Source organism: Numenius arquata, chromosome 10 (genome assembly GCF_964106895.1).
Source record: "Numenius arquata chromosome 10, bNumArq3.hap1.1, whole genome shotgun sequence".
In the NCBI taxonomy this organism is placed as follows: Eukaryota; Metazoa; Chordata; class Aves; order Charadriiformes; family Scolopacidae; genus Numenius; species Numenius arquata.
In genome coordinates, this window is record NC_133585.1 from 298618 (window position 1) to 320694 (window position 22077).

General features: G+C 36.3%; 1 protein-coding gene across 3 annotated transcripts in view; it reads right to left on the bottom strand.

The window, feature by feature from the left end:
* Positions 1 to 22077, bottom strand: part of CPEB3 (cytoplasmic polyadenylation element binding protein 3) — an 86523-nt gene that overhangs the window by 59176 nt on the left and 5270 nt on the right. For 2 of the 3 annotated variants that reach the window (XM_074154226.1, XM_074154227.1), the window contains one exon: positions 1061 to 1220. In XM_074154226.1, the coding sequence (XP_074010327.1) occupies positions 1061 to 1220 (160 nt within the window). The remainder of the gene's footprint in view (positions 1 to 1060; positions 1221 to 22077) is intronic. The other variant, XM_074154228.1, reaches the window with a different exon arrangement.

Genomic DNA, 22077 nt, shown 5'->3' on the forward strand with positions numbered 1-22077 from the left:
CGGTGCAAAGCACAGGTTAAAAGAGCTTAGAGTATAGAATCTAGTTTGGTACGGTTGTAAAAACTTCTCTACCCAGAAAGATGGTAAAAAAGGCACAAGACCTTAGATGAAGAAAAAAAAATTTTTCCATATGTAATAAATAAATGGGGAGAGGAGCAAACGAGACAGTTGTGACATCAGAAAAGTACCATTATAAGCATTAGCATTGCAAGTGCCATACACAACTAAATTTCTTCTCTATCAGTTCCAGTGTCCTGACCTCATAGAGTTTGGGAATCATTTCTAGCTCAATACTTCCTTTGTATATGGTTTACTATTAGCTTCAGTCTTCAAAGTCAGCAAGAATGCATGTGAGCAAGATTGTGTACCTATTTTTAAACTTAACCAGTGAAAGATTAAGACAGGAGTGTGCATGTCTATCAGGAATTCATTGAAATGCTGCCGCAACCTTTCACTGTTCAGTGCCACTATTTCACTTTCAGCTAAGTATTAGAAATAATTTCATCCCAATGCTACACCTGGTAGAACAAACACAGTTCAGTAGCATAAATAAAACTTTCCCAGAACTTACCAACATCTAATAGCTTTTGGTTCCTCCTAACAATTTGAAATCCAAATTAAGATACCTTTTTTTAAGAAACCCGAAGCAACTGTAGAGAGTAAGCTTGATACAGTGGTTGTTTCAGAACCTGTACACTAGCTGATGATCCAAAAATAAGAATATTGACTTTGAATAAGATGTTGAATATAACAATTGGACTCCAGTTGCACCACACACTTTGAGTGTACATTTGAGTGACTGCAGCAGGAGACCCAGCTGTGCAATTTGCTGATACTCAAAATCAAATTTCAGAAATGCCAGTTAGATAATATTGTGACTGTGCACTTTTAATGAATCTATACACATTTCACCTTATCTTCCTACAGTAGGGATTATTATGTTAAGATGGGAAAAAAGTTTTACATAACTGACAACTCATTAGCAAAAGATTACAGCAATACTGAAAAGCTGATTTTTGTTTAAACACCAAGCAAGCATGGACATATGAATATTCCTAACCTGTAAAATGATTCCTCCACATTATATCAGCGAAACTCATTGGTGGGCCACTGGGAGGGTAGTGTTTACCTTTCAGAGGCTCATGATCAGTCCTTATCATATCCATTAAGGAATTTTCCAAAGAGTGCAAGTTAAAAGTGTCATAGGGCCTATTCCGGTCCTAGAAGGAGAAAAAGAAAAAAAAAAAAAAAAAAAGAGACAGACTGTTATAGAAAAAATAATTTTCTAACACAGGCTCATTTCTTATTTTCCAAAACTCCAGCATCCAAATCTACATTTCTTCTTGATATAATTTTTTATATTACAAAAAAATTGACAAATAGAAGCCTACAGTTGTTAAAATGATACCCTTCATTTTTCTACTGTTGGTTTCACCAGTACAGCTATGCAGAGAGGCTTTTCAATTCTTCTAAAAAAAAAAAATATATATATATACAAACAATAGTTAATTCTAAAAATTATCATTTAAATAAGAACTTAGAAATAAAGCAATATTAATGTTCACACTGGAGAAGTTAAATTGGTTCAGAGTTCAGAGATTTTTGTTTTACAGCTTCATCACCAGCCTTCTGTCACAGTGCCACCTAAACATCAGAGCAGAAGCAAGCAACGCTCAAGATGCCAGCAGGCACATTTGTTCCAGAAAGTACTAAGTAATTCCTCAAATGTCTAACATGAATCTCACAGGTTTAAGGCAAGTACACTAGATGCAAGACAACATAAACAGCAAGATAGAATATGCAACATTTCAGACTAGGGCACTCAAAAAACCTGAGCAAGCGTTGGTTTGTATTGTTTGAATCTCTCATTCTTAATTCAATGTACTTCAGCGTCTGTTTTTTTAGTAAGCAAAAGGGAAAAAGAAAAAAAAAAAAACCCCACAAGCAACATACAGCAGGCCTAAGAAAATAAGCAGTTTCAAAGTTCAGGAAAAATCTTATGGAGGGAACAATCTCCCCATGCCCAGGTATGTAGAGTACTGTATGCAATGGGACCGCGTAACAGAATGGTCCCCTTGTTGTAGTCAGACAGTTTCTAAAAAACATTAGTTTTCTTAATCTTATCACTATCATTAAAAAAAAAGGTAAAGCACAAGTATGTAAAAGATAGCAGTTTTTCTTTGTACACTGTATTATGATACAATTAATAAAGAGTGGTATAACATTCTACTGTGCAAACTGAAACTTTCATTGTAACATGCCCCCAAAATTTCTGGAACAATGTTTTCCACATGCTGGTTAATATAAGATCATCCTCCTGCTTGAAAGAACCAAATTTAAAATCCTCAGACAAGCAGCAGCAGCATCCATAGAAAACGTAACACAAGTTTTGTCGTAGTAAGTACTTCTCTTGAATCTTCTTTTTCTTAGGTTGTCTTTAAATAAAACTAAAGGAGAGAATATGTTCACTGGTATAATTAAGCTCTCTTTCAATATTCCTGTTCTGGAATTCAAATAAATACACTTGCTAGTAAAAATTTGCTGTTACAAGAAGCCCTGAAATATAGATCTTCCTACTGCCAAAAATCTCATATTCCCAGTCGGCCTACACTACACTGAAGATCCAACGTCTCTTCTCCAACATGCTAATTTTGTATTTTCTATAAGTGGACTAGCATTATTTTCTTCACATTTACTTAATCTATTAAGCATTTTTTTGCAAACATGATGTCCAAAGTATAAGACTTGATTTCTGTTAGAAGCTGTACTGAAGTTCAAACGAGCTCACTGATTTTCAGTTGTCGTTGTTGATGATTTTTGTGTCTGCTACAGCTAATTACAATGCCAACTTTTGTATACTGTATTTATTTTGTATACTGTATTTAAAAGAGTACTTGTTCACCTATCCAAGTGGATCAATACACATGGAGTATAAAATAAAATTTATGCCCAGGAAAACTAAAATAGATATTGAAAAAAAAAAAAACCAAGCCAAATCCAAAACAAACAAACAAAACACCAAAGAACCAAAACCCTGAGGTAATTTTTTTTCCTAACAGAAAATTTTATTTTGGTTAAAACAACCCACTGCTTGGTAGTATGTAGTAGGAGAAAAGAGTTTGTTTTATTTCACATTCACTTTCTTAAAAGAAATGCAAGGCTAGATTGAAAAGAAAAAGTGTCACTTGGATGTTAAAAAAAAAAAAAAAATCCATTCTTGTGATATATTAGTAACTTGATTAAATAGGATCTATTTTATTCCCTCAAAGCACGAGTTTTAGTCATCTTTTTTTATTTGTTCCTTTTAAATACATTTTATGTATCTGTACTGTGAGCACATAAGGAGGTCAGGTGTTACAGTACTAACTGGGGCATCCTTTTGAAAAGCCAGTATGAAAGCAAACATACAGCCTATATCCTAAATAGGGATGGGAAGTATTTTTCAGTCGGATCAGTCCCCTGTACAGCAGAGTTACTGCTCAGCTGGCGCAGAACTGAGCTGGCAAAACCAACCTGGCGGGAGAACAGAAGGGCAGGACTGCTGCTTTTGCCACAATGATAGTTTATTCCAGCATTAAACATTCCTGAGATTACAGTCTTAGAACCAGAGGGAGTGAGTTCAGAAGAGGACACAGCCTACAAATTGAATTTAATTGTCCTTTATTAAGATAAACATGTCATATCTTAAGTAGGGAGGTCCTACTTTGTTCTAAAACTCCCTGGTTTAGAGCTGTGCACATGGATGCATGTGAAAAAGGGAGAAAAAAAAATCATCGCGTCAAAGGCAAGCCTATACAGGGCAGATCCTACATTTGTCAGAATGTAGGATCTTTCTAACCTTTTAAGGGGTGTACGAACCTGCAATATATTTTCAAGATGAAATTAGACCTACATGGGATACAGGAAGACCAATTTAATCAAATCCCTTTACCTAGGCAATTATAACACTTCCCACTATAGTACTGAGCAAGCTAAATTAAGTAAAGGAAATTTAGACACAACAGACTTTTGTGGGAATGTTGTGGCACGTGCATAAGTGTAATGCATGCTGACTACAGATTTTGTAGTGTTGGTGATAAAACAGACATGCCATGGCTAACATTCTAGCTCCTAAGTAAAGAGGCTACTACCATTTTTATTAGTAGCCTTCATTTCAGTAGTAACTCATTTGTGCTCAGCAGATTTGAAGATTGTTTCCTAAATTCAGCAATTTCTTCCAAGAACCATGGTGCTTCTGCATACACCCGCACAGGACAGTCTCCTTATTCCTCAGCATGAACAGGTTTTCCTGGTTTTGGGAACTGATACTGTTTCACCTCCCAGATTTGCCTTTTGCATCATTTCCACAGGCAACCAACCTACTGCCAAGCAAACCCAATGATGGAAACAATTCGTAAAGGTCCTTAGTAGCACATGAGAACTTTGCAAGGAAGTTCTGGGACTAGGACCATGAATGGAAATCAAAACAAACTACAGAATGACAAAGCAGAATAACATGCTTGAAAAAGCAGTTTGAAAATCCAGCAAGTCTGGAAAATCTACTGGGATCTTCTAGAAAAGACAAAGATCCTAAGACCTACCTAGATAAACTACATTATGGACAAAAGAGAAACCTCCAGCTACAAGGCACTGCCTTTGGCTACACAGCAATCATTAAGTCAGCACAAGATTAAGTCCAGTCTGCCCATACTGAATTGTGCTTTTGCTGTGTACAGACGGTAGCTGCTTCCTTGTTACCTTCTCATGTACATGGCAACCTTTATCAGTTCCTACAATACTCTAGTCTTGAAAGAAAGAAAAAGAGCTCAGTAATAACAACTCTTCGAGAAGATATGGGTCCCAGAGCTTTAAATGCCAGCCCTTGGCCATTATCTATATGTTCATCCCTGACACAGACTTCCTCAAAGTGTGTATGTTAAGCATAGTGAAAATTACAAATCCATACACAGGATCAGATTTTTGAAGTATCTCAAAGTAAAATGGACCTCCAGTTGAAGTTGGGTATCAACATTCTACCTTAAAGTATCTTACTTCTAAGGCTGATTAAAAATATCACAAAATACAGTGTCTATAATCTATTAATTTAAAAAAACCAAACAAATAGCAACTTTGCCAAAAAATAACTGTGAAGTCAAGACACTAAAATAAAAAGAGAAAATACAATCATTTGCATTTTACCTGTATTTTACACTTTTGTGCATATGTATTATGCTAGTCTTTAATTGCACAACCGTAGTAATTTTTCAGAGGTGTCCAGTCTCCATCCAATACACATAATGAACCAGCTCCAGGAATGAATCAAACCAGTGCTTTGAAGAGGTCTGTTTAGCTCTAGGACAGATGCCTGGATTGCTTATTCCAGGAGATGGCTGAGGTGTAATCAGTGGGTCAGCAAATTCCAGGAGGGGAAAAGACATTCTTAAAGTCAAGGGTTATCTTAATTATGAAAAAAAGATTACTTAGCAGTGCCTGAAGTACGTAATTGATGGTGTGTATCATTGGAAATCAAAAGAACTTTTTCGCTTTGTCGTACTCTTTGATGTGGAGTATTTAGTCCTGCCCCCTTCATACCCGGAGCATGGGCATGAAGGACAAGGCATTCCTAGCGCTACTTCTGTTCCCTCCCAATAGATACACAAGCCGTGTCTTTACTGGTAAAAGGGAAAGGTAAAGAATGAGAAAAGAACATATGACTACATTATGGATGGCAAAGTCAAGACCAGATCTATAGCTGGGGCCACAATAGGTGTTAAATGGACTATAATACAGCCTGGCTTCCTCACTACCTCTTTCAGCTTGAACAGGCAGCCCAAAGTAAATGGAACTAATGAACTCAAAAAGGAAATGACCAACATATTCCACAGCAGAGACATGGAGAACACGTACCTTGCTCCAGAAACTGAAGATGTATCTTTTTCTTCTGTCTCTGCAGCGGAGACACTTGACCATTAACTGATTAAACTACTGTCACAGTTTTACACTGAGAAGGCACGTCAGGAATCTAATACATGTTGCCCAAGCCTAGCTATCATCCATACTCAAAATCCTTAACCATGTACTTACGCACGTGTTGAATCCTTGTCGGCATGGTCATCTGCATTTGTAGCATAAAATACACACTGAGCTGAGAGACACACCCGATCTGCCTATTTTTTTTAGTATGCAAGCAGCAAAATCTCAGGTACCTAGACCCTTCCAAAGACACGTTTCCCTGTGTCTATATATTTCAGGCCATCTGCAAACTGATTTCCTATTAAGCTTTCGAGCGATTCCCACACTCTGAACAATATCTCAGTTTCAGTAACTTATTTGTGTTCTACATCTCCATGCTGCCCTAGATTCTCAAGCTTCCTGCACCAGCATGTGGCACGAGGCAGACCAGCTCTGCTGAGCAACAAGACGACCTCCACTCACAGAACCATTAACTGTTTCCAGGATAACACCAAAATTCCAATTAGGCTCACAGAAGTCTCAGCATTTCTACTGACTAGATTCTGGGACGTTACATGTAGCGTTTCAATCAGAAGGAAGAGACGAGATCCTGGGGAACAGCTAAAATTCTTATGGCTTAAACAACCTTCCTATCAATGCAAACTTCTTCCCTGTGGTCACCGCTGCATTTCATTCTCCTGTGCCCGACGTAAACCTGGCTTTGGCTGCACAGGATGGCTGAGAGCTGCCAACAAAAGGTGAAGTCAATGGGAGCGTAGCTTTGAATAAATACAGGGTAAAATGCCAGCACTGTGTTAAACTGGGCTCACTCTGCTCAAGCACCTGCAGCAGAGGTTATTACTAAGAACACCAGGAAAACAAGTTTGTCTCGCTTCAGTATCCCAATCTAAAGCAGCAAAACCAGCAACTGCAAAAATATGTTGCGGAAGTTTGGCTTGGGACAGGCTCGATCTGCCACGATGGTGCACGTGAACAAGCTCTGAATTCTCATGGAGAAGTCCTAGCCCCGAGCCGTTGCAGCTGTGAGGCAATCCCACTTGCAGTCTCAGTAAAGTTTATTAAAAATAATAATAAATCTTTCAAAAGATAGGAAATCTGAGGAATACGGTCACATGGTAAAATAAAATCATCACTTTGCCAAAGAATCAAAAACCTGTAAATAGCAAGTGTTCCTTCCTTTGCAGCTTGATGCTGGAGTGCTGCCAATGGCAACATGACTGACAACAGATGCATGCAGAACTAGAAAAACCAGATATCTGAGTAATTTTTTCCTTATATTGGATTTCATAAAAATATAAAATAGAACAAAACAAATAAGGCATAAAATGTAGGTTTGGAGGGAAAAACAGGGTAAATTTGTCTATGCCTATGATAAAGAACATTACAGCAGAGCTGCTAGTACTAAGTCTTAATGGAATTTTATTTTAATTCCACTTTCTTTTTTGATCTTCCCAGTTAATTTTGGATAGTATTAAACTAAGCCAGATTTAGTATGTTCCCTTACTGGAACAAAAAGGGGAATGTTTTCTTACTTTACTATTGCTCTTGGAATGACCACAGAAGAAACACATCAACTTTTCATACATCTGTCTTTTCTCACTACCAACTACAGCACATTTCACTTTCAGAGATGTTCAGAAGTTCACTGGGCAAAAGGTGATTTATTCTTTTTTAAGCTTGTTCAAAAAGCTTATAAGAAAAATAAGTAAGTTCAATACAAATATAAAATAATATCTAACTATATACAGGTTATAGAAACGTTTCCATATAATTTTAAAAATAACATTTCAGGACTCTAGTTAACAATATTTAATCATCTTGTCTGTGTTATTTAAACTTTCATAGCTAACATTCAAGAACTCAGACTGATTCCAAAAGCCTTGAAACTTTACCTACTCAAGCAATTTTTCCACAAAGGTAAGTGCTATATTCAAACTTTAACCCCTTATAAATTCTGAGTTCTAAAATATTACAAGAAAACTAAAATCTTTCCATGAAGTGTTTGCATTTTTTATTTCTAAATGAACTAAAAAGCACATAAATAGGAAGAGATACAACAGGCACTATATAGAATTACAAAAACTAATATACATTATATTATTCAGTTTAAAGGTCATCTTACATTGCAGTTAAGATGAGATTCCCTTTTTGTATGCACTTAATACATGCTCAAAATATTCATTAAAATATTCAGGATTTATAGCCATAAGACTTAGCATCATAATCACTTAAACGGAATATCCTGACAAGTTACTGAATATTCAATATTTGCTGGCAAACTGCAGGGAAGAAAGGAACAGAATTTACCCTGCTTTTTCTTAAATAGAGGTCATAGCTGCAGGACAGAGGAATACGTTAGCTGTTTCCCTGTTTTAGGCAACTCATGTTTTGGAGTAGCAGGGAAGAACCTACCATATGGCCCTACTGGATTTAAAAAAAAAAAAAAAAAAAAGAAATAAAAAAGGCATTAAAAAAAAAATTCTTGTTCTATATTAAATCGTTCATTTCTTTCATCAGAGCCTGAGTAAGCAATAGCCTATTTACTGTGTTCTTTGAAGCATCCTTAGCTATTCTTCCAATACAGATTTTTATAATACGCCAAGTGTACATGATACATGATCCACCTCAGATTCAAAGATAGTAAAGCACCAAGTCAAATCCTTAAATCACCTAACCTAATGCTCCAATAGGGAACACTGTTTATTAACAGCAAAGAGAAATATAATACATTTAATATTTCAAACATCTTCCTTTTGCCATCAAAACAATTAAACAATGTGTTTAAAAAACCCAAGCAAACAAAAACCCCACAACAACAAAAACCCCAAAAGAACCTACAAAACAGCTATTATTCTTACACCCATTACACTACTGTAGGGAATGATCTGCAGACATTACAACTGAGTGAGCACTCACTGACAGCATTTATCTGTAGTCATATTTTGTTCAACATGATGCTTTAGATAAAAATCTGCTCATCAGGTCTGCTGCTGAACGCATCTCAAAAAGCTGATGTGTCCACTTTCTATTATAGCTACTGATTCCAGTAACAAATGGTTCTAATACTTGCAAAATACAGGATTAAAGTAGTTATACCCAAGATGATAATCAATTCACGAAAACAAGCAAGTGGAAAAAAAAAAAAAGATGTCAGCAGTAGAATTTACAAGGCCATTCATGATGCCCTTGAGCTATTAAAATGACATAATTTAACTGGTTCACTGCTCTGCTGCAGAGTTCAACACTGCTAAGTTGCTTTCTACCACTCTGTTCAGTAGAACAGTGTCTGTGTCCCATAGCAAGGAAAAACTAACACTGACCTAAGAACACCTTGCCAGCTACATCAGCATGAGTCAAGTGCAGACCTCAAGTCACAAGATGATGGCACTACAAAGATGCAAAGGCTGCAAAGAGAGGAGAAGGGAGGGTTAGGAGTGCTATGGCACGAGAAGATCTGAACGATCACACTCCACAGAGTGGACTGCATAATGTAAAAGACAGTAGAGAGATATTGTATAAGGAAGCTATTGTCTCAGAAAGATTTACAATGGAAGCAGTCTGTCTTTGGATATTATAGGGTAATGGGACAAAATGGGAGAGAGAAAAGAATACAAGTAATAACTGTCAAACAGATGTCTGAGCACCATTGCTCAGTAGCTGCATTTACTGTGGTCACTACAATAAAGTAATCTTGAGGACTTCTTTGACATAGAAACAGTGGGTTTGTGTATGGTTACTGACCATCAGTGACATGGGATATATTGGTAAGGTTAAAAAAAAAAAGCGCCACTGAAATGTTTAAGCCTTATGACAAACAAAATATTGTCTCTCACCTAAACTCATTGCTTTTAAGAACAACGAGACTAAAATAATATCTAACTGGCATATTTCAGGTCAGACTCCTGCTATATTCCTGTTAAGGAAATAGTGCTTCCTGAGCAAATAAGCTTCTAGGTGCCGGAACTCCAGATAGATATTTTCAACAAAAAAAAAAAAAAGATAAGACATTTCATCTGTTCATACAGGACAAGATCTTCCCCTACTGGTTTGGAGAACTACCTTTACAGAGGACAGTAATTTTACCATTTCAGTGCCCTTTACTTTTAAAAGCAAACTAAGAAAATGCTAAGTATAGTGGGGACAGTTGTTCAGTACAGAATGGAGGAGTGGGGGTGCATAAGTGGGATCATTTACCACTATTTACTCACAGGCCTAAACCAGGCCCCAGTCACTCCCAATGGAAACCAGCTCCTGCAGGAGACAAGGAGGTCACCTTTTCAATGTGATGTTGCTTTGCATCCATCAGGATTTAAAGAAAATATTTAACCTATTAGCTGCCATATACTCTTAATTACTAAAGTTGTCCAAGTCCTGACTTTATATTATTACAGCATGATTAATACACATGACAAATTGTGGAACAAGAATCTAAAATCTTCTTTAAAGAGGTACACACAAAAATACACTCTGCCAGCTTCTTCCTAATGGGGATTGAGAATAGTTAGGCAGCCAGTGGTCTCCATCCTGGGACTTCATCAAGGACATAATCTATCATGGAATCCCAAGCTGTCACAGTCACCTTCACATAAGGGAAAGAGGACTACAGGCTCTCTCGAGCTGTGCACCTACTTCTAAACATTTGTTGAGGACTCTTGTGTAGCCACTGGGATACAAGGCAATCCTTTTCTGAAAGTGTCATTATGTTTGAAATTTTGATTTGAGAACATTTGCTATTAACTGTTTGTTCAGTTTCAAAGTTACTGAAGGCTGCCTATATGCAACTGAACAGGTGGGAAACAGCAGGGAGTAGCAGTCCAAGGACCACTCATAGCATCAAGCTCCACTTAGAGCAAGGAAGGGCAGAAGGGGAGGAAAAAAATCCCAGCCCAAAATAATGTTTTATTTAGAAGCAACACTTCAAATCTATCATACGCAAGCAATTCCATTTCAGATCAAATTTTGTAAACAAAGAAGGCATTTTTTCAGTTGCAAGTACTGAATTATCTCATGTATGAAAAATTTCAGGTTAGTAACAAATTCAAGATTAATATATTAAATATATTATTTCATATAATAAATATATTAAAATAGCAACTGAATCACACAATGCATACTTGCGTCTTTTATTACCCAAGGGGCTTAAAGGCATACAAGGTATGAGGAAAAGAATAACTGTCTTATGTACAAGATACCTGACTACTTACATTAAAACCTTGAAAAATAACCAGAATAGATGTCTCTTCCTCTTAGAAGAAGCCATAAGCATTTTTGTGTTGTTAGGGGTTACACATTCAACTTACTGCTGCACAATTGGATTTGATGAATTAGAATAATTCAGAAATCACATGCAAGTTATACAAGTACATGTATGAATAGGCAATTAACCAAAAGGAAACCTTCTTTATGTAACTCCTCACAGAAGTTGGAAAGGATATGCACAGGAGCAAGAAAAACACTTTCCTTTTACATTATAAGAGTTAAACTGATTTAGCACATGGCAAATTTAGTAAAGATAGCTCCAGAGAGGGAACATGTCTTGAGATAAAAGCCTACCTGATTTGCAACAGAATCTTCCTTTTTATACAAGGCAATAAAGACCAAAGGCATATTAAGAAATGTTGCTATAAGAACCAGGATTTTAGCCACTTAAGTACATTCAGGGAAATCGTAAAAAGTTCAGCATGAATACCTTAGACAACGAATGTCCAAAGAAGTCTAGCAGGACTGATAAAAGAATTAAACAAAAGCCTATCAGAAGAAGTCAGGAGAAAATAATATACCCTCCATAATCAGTTGTCACATACAGAGGGGAAAATCAGGTAAACAAGGGTGAACAGTAGAGACAGGTAAACAGTAAGAGATGGAGCTGTATCATTTATCCAGTTCACTAATAGACATCAGGTCTATCCATGACTGAAATTCAGGGATGTCTTCTCTTTAAGAAATAAAAATCAGAGATAATGGACCATCATACGTTAATGATGCAATAACCTGAAAAGTATGATTTCTGGTTCTTGAAAGACTAGGATATGGCTGATCTAAAAGGACTTCGAGATAGCGTTTCATATGGTGCTACAAGAAAACTACCTACCTAAGTGGGAAAAATGGTAATTAGTGCAACTCAGGCAAGAAAGAAAATGACAAAAAGGTAAAGAAATGATAGTGCTAAACAGAGAAATCTGCTAAAGAAAAGTTACTAATGGAGTTTCATAAAGACAAATCTTCAGACCAATTTTATCAATAATTTTGGTTATTAAAGTAGGAATACGCTAATAGTATTTACAGGATATCAATACAGAGGAGATCACCTCATGACACAGGAAGAATTGAATTAATTTGAAGAACTGCAGCAAAGCAGGATGATATTTAATAGCACTAACTACAAGGTCATGACCTCAAGGACTCAATTTTCCCTATAAACTGAGACCTCATCAACCAGAGAGAAGGCCACAGAAAGGAGAAAGAAAAGAGTTTATTAGTTAATTTCTGGACAATTATAAACCACAACTATAAATGTTAAATATGAAAAGGTAAACAAAATTGCAGGCTGTATGAAAAATGACACTTCTAGTAGGGTTGCTTTTTGCATCTATCCACATCTGTATTCATTAAAAAAGCTATTTTCATTGTATTTGTTCTTTTAAATTATTCCCTTCCTCTATACACCCAATGGTGCCAAGGATTGAGCCATATTTTGAAACCTTGACCAGTCCAAGTTTATATTCAAACAAGGCTATTATGTAAGTGAAATAGCAAGAAAACTTTCCAGTTTCTCTAGAAAGTGAATCCTTGCAAACAAGCTGCAAAATTTACTACAGTCCATTTTCAAGTAGCTTTAAATGGTGCACACGACATCAGTTACTTCTCCCTTGCCTAACAAGAAAAAATTGTTATACAAGTAATCTACTATTTCTACTTTGTGAAACCATCAGAGGAGCGTGTTCCTGTTTAGACAAGGGAGGTGAGACTGGATGCAGAAGCTTGCATCCAAACATTACTTGTAAACCCTGCTGACAATTGGGATTGATTTTATTACTCGGAAGTTGCAGGTACAGCTGCATTTATTAGCAGCCAAGTGTAAAGCATAGGAGCCACCAAGCTGTGGAACCTTGGCACAGGACTGTCAAACCCAGCCTAAAGTTTGCAGGATTTTATTTGCAGAAATTCTCATCCACAGAAAGTGAACGGGTATATTTTCATATAATCCAAGATGACAAACCACAACTTCACTTTAATTTTGTATTATAAAAATGCTATTTTTCTTATCCCTGACTTTTGTTGCCTCCACCCTCTTGTTCTGCCTTAGTCTTCCTGTGGCAGAGTTAGCTGCTACTTACGGCTTCGTGAGTTTTAAGAAAAGCCCTTTTTGTTATTGTAAGAGGTTTCACTGTTTTCAATTTGTTTGTTGCTTTTTTTTAAATGACACACGAAGAAACGATATGATCCTAGAAAAAATACATGAGTAAGAGAATTATTTAACGAGACGAAGTATTAGGTCAGACTGTTATGGTAATCATAATTTAAAAGTAAAACGTATCTTTATAAACTTTATAAAGCTCAAAGAAGATTTCAAGACCATGAAGTATGTTATAAACATTTGACAGACTTAATTGTTATACATCTTAATGGTTACTAAATACATCCATAGATGGTATTAGATTTGGTTACAAGCCATCAGTTAATATACTGGACCCTAAAAATAAGTTAATACATGAATCATTTATTAACCCTTACAAATGTACAGTTACTGTAAAGGTCATGTAGTAACACTAGCTACCTGCAAGTTAATTCACTAATGCTTTTAACAAGTCTCCTTCACAAAGTAAAATACTGCATTAAAGGATCTGCCTACAAAAGCTGAGCAGTGGTCTGGAAAACACTTCCTTGTGAGATCACAGGGAACACGGGAGCTTAATACAATAGATTTAAGGTTTCTCAGAATTTAAGTATGACCTGTTGACTGCTGAAAGGTCATATAACATTTTGTGACTATCACATGTTGCTAATTCTCTACCTTATTTCTGGCTGCTTAACACATAATAAACTTTACAAAGAAGTTTAAATTTGTGTCTTTTGCATTCTAGGTGTCTGCCTGATGTACTAAGCAGATACAAGCTCTCTTGCACCTCAATCAATGCACTACCAGTAATATACAAGCACAGACTGCTTCGAGCAAGTAAAGCAGAGCTTCTCATACCTGCATATGAGATTTAAAAAAAAAAAAAAAAAAGATTACTGAACATGAGAAAAACACATTACTTGAACTAAAGCACAAGTAGTTTCTTACAAATAAGGGTTAAGTTTTCCAGTCAAATTTTTTTAACTTAACACGGCCTTTTTAATACTTAATTGGATGGTCTGGACAGACTGATTTTTTAAATCTTTTTTTAGATTAATAGACAAAAAATGGAAACATTTGAAAAAGAGAAATAGAAAAGAGAAAAAGAATGACTAGATGATCATGATCATGTCATGGAAGCCAGGCTTGAAAAACTGTGATGTTCTAACATTTAATAAAGCATCTTGCAATGCATCATTCTTAGATATTCTAATTTAATAGAGCAACTTTGTAAGGCAAACTAAACATAATTTTTGTAAAAAAGGCTATTTTAAATACCATCAGAAAAAGCAGTTTTAAAAATAGGGCATAAAAAAAATAAACCTAAAATTCCATAGAAGAGCACCATCCCAGGTGAAAGTAAAAACATCTGTATGAAGGATAACACTCAGCATAGCTGAGAAGATGGTCCAACGGTACTTGGCCCAAGCTCCAATACTATCCACCCATTCCATGCCTTTTTTTAACAGTCTGAATGCTTTCAGGGTAAGACTTCTTTGTTACATACATTGTATGACATGTAACTAAAATTAAATGGCATTTCACAGATTCCAGTGAGAAAATTTTAGTCAATTATGATGATTACTGATTTTAACAGCAAAAAGTAAAATCTGGAAACAAAAAGACCCTGTCAACTTGGGGGTTTTGGGTGGGTGGGTGGTTTTTTTATAAAAAAGGATAGAGGCGGAAGAAATCTGAGGCTAGCAGAAGAGATAAACACAGTAAGTTTAAGACTAAAGAAACAACCAGGAGGTCTTTTAGGATGTTAAGAAAGAATTTGTAAAAAGTAAAAACCCTGAAATTCACACTTCACCACACACCCCACACCCCCATTGTAGCGAGGATTTAGAATATACACATAAATAGATAAAAATTGCTGGTTTTCATTATGACTACGTAAAAGATGAAGCCTAACCACTAAAACCTTTGAAAATTACAGAAATAACTGAAAAAACCCTACATTTGAAAAATAACAAAAAATCTGAATAAAAATATGGTGGTTCTAGTTCCTGTTCCTATATTTAGTTTATTTACACATACAGTGTAAAGAAACTAGACAGTAGTGATAATCTTGTTATAGTGACTATTTCAACTTTATCCTTCAAAATCAAGTCAAAATCACTGGGTTGGCCTTTTTAGTTCTTATTGGGTAGGAATTGCATAATCATGCAAGACAATATGGCAACTCCTTCCTTTTATCTTTTTTCTCCCCTGCCGATAGCTAACAAGGAACAGCAGTAAAAGCCTAAAACATTTCCATTGCTTCAAGGAAAATGAAGCAGCAACTTCCAAGGAGGAATTATGAATTTTTATTTAATCTAAAAGAGTATTTTACCATTCAAGTGTTTTAAAATGTTCGCTATGTTTTATTTTTAGCAAGTTTCCATAACAAGCCATAATATCAAAGACTTCCTTTAGGAAATAAATCCTACTTGCAAAAAAAAGCCCTTACCACCCTGTGAACAGAACCAAGAAAACTTCAGTGGGTGACTTACTTTGTTTTGAAAAGCCATTCTTATATATACAGGAGATTAGTTCAGAAATATAATACATTATAGATAGGCAACTTTACAAAGTGATGTTTTCTCATTAGAAGGTCAGCTTTAAGTTGCTTACACTGTTGCCAAAAACTTTTTTAGGGTGAATTGTCTTAAAATGAGCATCTCCCACAATAATTCTTCCATGTGGGAAAGATGAATTTCACTGGAACATCCACGTACAATTATGACATAAAAGAAAATTAGCTATATAAAACCCATCCATGTTAAAAAATGAGAAAAGCATTATTTCTGTGTCAGAAGTGGGTTTTTTGTCAATCTGTATGAAAATCCATCCCGAGTCACACGTTCTGGAAGCTGGGTGTGGAGATGGGGAAAGAAAATCAGTTCAGCACGTTCAGACTAAGTTATCACTTAGTTAAAATTTCTACATTTCTAAAATATGGAACTTATAGCTAGTATTTCTGAAAACTCCATTCTCTCTGAATTTGTTTAAACCTACTTAAAACCCCTCATGCTATTAAGTTTGCACAGAAGTAATTCTCACAAAGTGGACACACTGCAGTTTATGACTGCAGGTGTTTATTGGGCCTTCCCCGTAACTTCAAGCCAAAGAGGGAAGGCCAACTCAAATGAGAAGCCTCAGTAGAAAAGGGGATCAAAAAGCAGGAACAGAAAGAAGTAGAAGGGAAGTCTGAAAGGAGTGGAGTTGAACAGTTCAAGACTGGATGAAACAAAAAGAGGGGCCATGTCCACAAAAATCACACTTGACCCAAAACTGAAACCCACTGATAGCATGTGCTCTGTATGCATCACTTTCGTTAACTTTCTTAAATCAAGAACAATCTGTACAGTTGATCAAAAGACTCCAACTTGTCTGATGAATCATGTGAAGGTCATCATCCTAACAAGTAACAGAATCTGTGGTTTTGCTTGAGTATTTTACTTAAGCTCTAGGAAATTTAAAAGAAAACTGCAATTCTTGCAAATTTTGCAAAGCCATACACACACACACAAACAAAATTAGGAAGTGCAGGGGTAGGACTGCCTGTGCAATTTAAATTCTACCATTTTGCATAAATAAACTATAGCTGTCTACATTTCAAAACCATTTTTCTGATAAAACCCCTGTCTCATCCAGTGCCCATCAGTGGTACTTATGAATAATTAAGAGGCTGTTTGTTTACACAAGTTCTATGTCAAAGATGTACTGAGACAACATAGACAGCTGAAGGAAAAGCAGGTCTCACAATTCAGCAAAATAATTATTTTGCTTCTTTTCTCTTCCCTGATTAAAAGTTCTTCATTCCTCAGTACGTGGCACGTAACTTAAACTAAAACTTTTCACAGGTGACAATTTGGTTTTGGTGCCTAATTTGAGATTTACACAAGCAGCAAACTTAGAGGCAGTGAACGGATGTTCTGCTTTCAAAGAGCTATATATGCTAAATATTTAAGAAAAAAAACCCCAACTTTTTAGTCTTCTCAGAGTGAACATTGAGAAGAAAATTATTTCTCCAGACTCTGTGCCTCTTACATCCGTAGAATAGAAATCGCACCACCCCTTCTCCTAACACTGCTGTGACAAAGCAGATCAATATCTGTCCTGATCAGCACAGAGCTTTTCTATAAGATCTTAGAAAAATTGTCAATTTTATCTCTGGGATGAGTTTGAAAAGCATGCAATAAAGATACAAATCCACATCAAATAATGAGGAAAAGGAAGATATCAAATAGCTGTGTTTTAAAAATGCTACCGGGAATTTATAGGAAGAGACAAAATCATATAATTGAAGCTTATGAAAATGTTGACCAGGTTTGAAGACGCACGAGCAAAGTTCCTGTGGCATTTCACAAAATGCTTTTTTAAAATTCTAACATTTACAAGTAATAATAAAAAGATTACACAAATGAAAATATATTTCTATATACAAAAATAGTACATTCAGCTAACTACTTTGAGACACCTGCTTATTATCGGCATGTACAATATGCTTAAAAGCAATGCTTTTGTACTTGTAAATTTCTACTAACTGAAACAGAGGAAATTAAATAAAGAAGAAATAATGAAACAAAACATGGTAATGGTACCCTAAATTTAGTTACAGAATGTATAAAATATCACAACAGCCTAAAAACTGAGAAGTCTAAACATTGTTGAAAATGTAGGTTTAGCTTAAGTATGAAAGAGGCAAATTACCTCAATAACACCAAAATCTACTTTGTCAATGTAGTTCTAAAGCAGGTGTTACTGAAAATTAACTGCAATTGTTTTCAGGAGAAAATGAACTGCTTATACATATACATGTATAGAGATGTACTTTGCATATATTTATACACAATATGGTAATATTACTGGAAATGGAAAATTTGTCTAATGCTTTCAAGTATGCATAGTTTATTTCTCATGCTACATGTTCCACTTACTCTTGTTGCTGGCTAGAAGGTAAAAAAAAAAAAAAAGTATCTCTAAATACATGTGGACATTTATAAAGTTTCCCTATAGGAGGGAAGTTATTAGCCCACATAGCACCATAAAGAGTCCAAAGGGACACTTAGCTAACCTTATGCTGAGTAAACAGGAATTAGAATTAGTTTCCTAATTAGGAATTAGTTTTCTACCCTTTATGAAATGTTATTTCTCCCCCATTGTACCAGAAAAGTAGGTTGAGATGAGAAATGGTAAGAACCGCTTCTGGCAGCATCCTGCGAAACAGAGCCCCTACCTGGGCTGGCCACAGGCCAGAAGGGCACAGTCCCTTCGCCCCCGGGAGAGGGCAGTGACTTCACTGACTTCTGTTGTTTCCCCCATTTGAAGATTATACAGAATTTCTTTACCTAGCTTTTGATATCTTCTGACAATAAAAACATGGTGGGTGGTTTTGTTTAGTTTTTTTTTTAAGACATAGAGTATGAGTAGACAGTCCTTTTTCATGCCTAAAAAATATGATGCTCCATTTTCAGCAGCCAATTGCAACAAACAGTTATACCTCAAAACCTTTCAATATTGATTTCTGGGAGTTGAGAAGACAGTGGGGGGAAATAGGGAAAAGAAGGAGAAAAGGGATACTTTTTCTATCTGAAGTCTGCTGACTGCCATTATGCAAAAGGTCTTTAACCTTTTTCTTAACATATTACATGTTACTATGACAAAAGCAAAAGCAAAATCAAAGCAACATGCTTATTTTGGGAAAAAAAGTGAATTGTAGAGGCTTTTATTTCTTGTGGGAGTTTATGCCACAATTTGGAATAATGTTTTGATTACATTTCTAGGACAAGCATCTTTTATTTATGAATAGCATTTTCAAACTTGTAACACTATCTCAAGTGATCAGTAGGGAAAAGAAAAACAAATAAAGGCCACAGAGCCTTAGAGCCTCTCTCAAAGGTCTTGATATGATGTTTTTCTCTTCAGCCTAATTTAAAAGTTTTTAAAAGCACAGTAGTCTACCCAGTCCAACCAAAATTCAGATGCACACAGTTTAAGATCCCCACACAACCTCAAACTAAACAGTGCTATCTTTTAGCCTGTCTTTGATACGCTTCAGCCAGGAATCACTCATGAGTGACCTTAGTGAAAGAAGAGCTATTTCACCCACTTCTAAGACATGGAGATGTTCATCATCCACTCAGGAAACTCATATTTTCTTCTTGAAAATCACCTGGAACAGGAAAACATCACTTTTCCAGGTCTGTCTTCCTCTTACATTCAATTCACAAGAGCAGCCTTTGGGCAAAATAATGAAAACTGGGGATGATCCAAGAATCACAGAATGATATGGGATTGGAAGGGACCTCTGGAGATCATCTAGTCCAACCCCCCGCCAGAGCAGGTTCCACCCAGAGCAGGTTGCACAGGAACATGTCCAGGCGGGGTTTGAATGTGTCCAGAGACGGAGACTCCACCACCTCTCTGGGCAGCCTCTTCCAGGGCTCTGCCACCCTCACAGGAAAGAAGTTCCTCCTCATGTTTAGGTGGAACTTCTTATGTTCAAGTTTGTGCCCACTTCCTCTTGTCCTGTCCCTGGGCACCACTGAAAAAAGACTGGCCCCATCCTCCTGACACCCACCCTTTAAGCATTTAGAAGCATCGATCATATCCCCCTCAGTCTTCTCTTCTCCAGACTAAAAAGACCCAAGTCCCTCAGCCTCTCCTCATAAGGGAGATGCTCCAGGCCCTCAATCATCTTTGTAGCCCTCTGCTGTACCCTCTCCAGCAGCTGCCTGTCCTTCTTGATCTGGGGAGCCCAGAACTGGACCCCGTGCTCCAGATGGGGCCTCACCAGGGCAAGAAGGGGAATAGCAGAATAAACTACCGTGCCCTTCACCTTCCCTTCTATATCACCTCCCAAAGGAAGGTCAGATAATTAATTTCTCAAATATTTAAGACAAAATTTTTGGTTCATTGTTCTATACTAATACCTTTAATGCTTTTAAGGAAGTCCTGCCTATATATGGAGTTGCTCAGAGTATCAGGTGCATACTGAACTCACTCTTTTGTTCCACCTTCACTAACTTGAGGGCTTACCTACGATTCAGTTGGTTACTTTAAAATCAAGACAACAATCAATAAGTAATTAGTGATCAAATCATCATACTTTAAATATGAAACAGTTGTACTTTTTCTTCTATACTGTTCCTGAAAACGCACACATTTAGAACTCAATCAAATTTAAAATCTAACAAAAGTTGTAAAATACTTCACAACTACTAAGGCTCGAATGGCATGTATTGCTTGTATCTGTTACACAGGAAGACTACTGAGATACCACGGCATGCGTTCTCATATTTTAAGATTCAGAATCAGGCTACTTATTGTGTTAATTAATAATAACAACAGAAGCATGTAAGAAAGGAAGAGGGGAAAAAAAAAACAAACCAGAGGAGAGGGAGAGGAGAGGGAGAGGAGAGGGAGAGGAGAGGGAGAGGAGAGGGAGAGGAGAGGGAGAGGAGAGGGAGAGGAGAGGGAGAGGAGAGGGAGAGGAGAGGGAGAGGAGAGGGAGAGGAGAGGGAGAGGAGAGGGAGAGGAGAGGGAGAGGAGAGGGAGAGGAGAGGGAGAGGAGAGGGAGAGGAGAGGGAGAGGAGAGGGAGAGGAGAGGGAGAGGAGAGGGAGAGGAGAGGGAGAGGAGAGGGAGAGGAGAGGGAGAGGAGAGGGAGAGGAGAGGGAGAGGAGAGAAAAAAAGAACATAAAAGAAAAGTGGACTAAGTTACTTCCACAACAACTAGGTCCTTTTTTTTTTTTTGTTCATAACATTGCATGATGACAGTACTTGTGTGTCATCACGTAAGAAAAATTGAGATTAGATGTTTTTCTTTTTCCTACATGTTAAGAAATAGTAACACTAAGTATGGTTTCCTACTGAACTATAAAGAAGCTAGAGCCCAGAATATCAAATTTACAATAATGAAATACAGTGCTTTAAAAATTAATCTTCAAATAGACTTACTGCACACAAATATTTCTAGTTGTGAAAAAAAAATTGTTTTAGCAAAGACTTTAAAATTACAGTCACCAGAGTGTATTAGCCAGTAAAACTCATTTCCTCATAAATACAAAACTGTATTTGTTACACTCCTGAATGTTCCACTACTTGGACTCATTTTAATTCAGCCATAATTTTTAACATACACACACGTATGAGATATTATAATATGCATTTCAGATTATTGTTGTTAAGAAACAGCACTATGACAAATAAGATACAGCTAATGTACTACCTGTGAAGAACTTCGCACAAACATTATAAAATTGTAGTAGTGTATTTAACGTTCTTTTCCCTATGACTTGAAGACAAAAATTATTCTGCATTAGTTTACCCATATGCATGTGTATTTATACATATGTGTGTGTATGCACATAATTTATTTTGAGTATCAATCTATATCGGCGTGTAGAAAGCCAAGTATGGGCTAGTATCACAGGCCTGAAGAACTTCAAATGTTTAAAGAAAGACACTTCTTAAGGAGCAGTCTATTAATCATCAACCAAAAATCATACTGGAATTATAAATATTATGTGGTGGCCATTCCCTCATCCTTCATTTCACCCAACAAACGACAGTGTGCTTAGTACAACACATGACAAAGTACTTGTGCCTAGTAATGTATTACTAATTAGTGTATCTGTATCTAAATGTATATTCATATATATTTTTATATATTTGAATATATTTACATATACTTATATATACACATATATTCTTCATGTATATTCATATTCTATATATTCATTCATACAAACATATATTTATGCATCTATACTTATATTTACACACAAACTCACTGCAT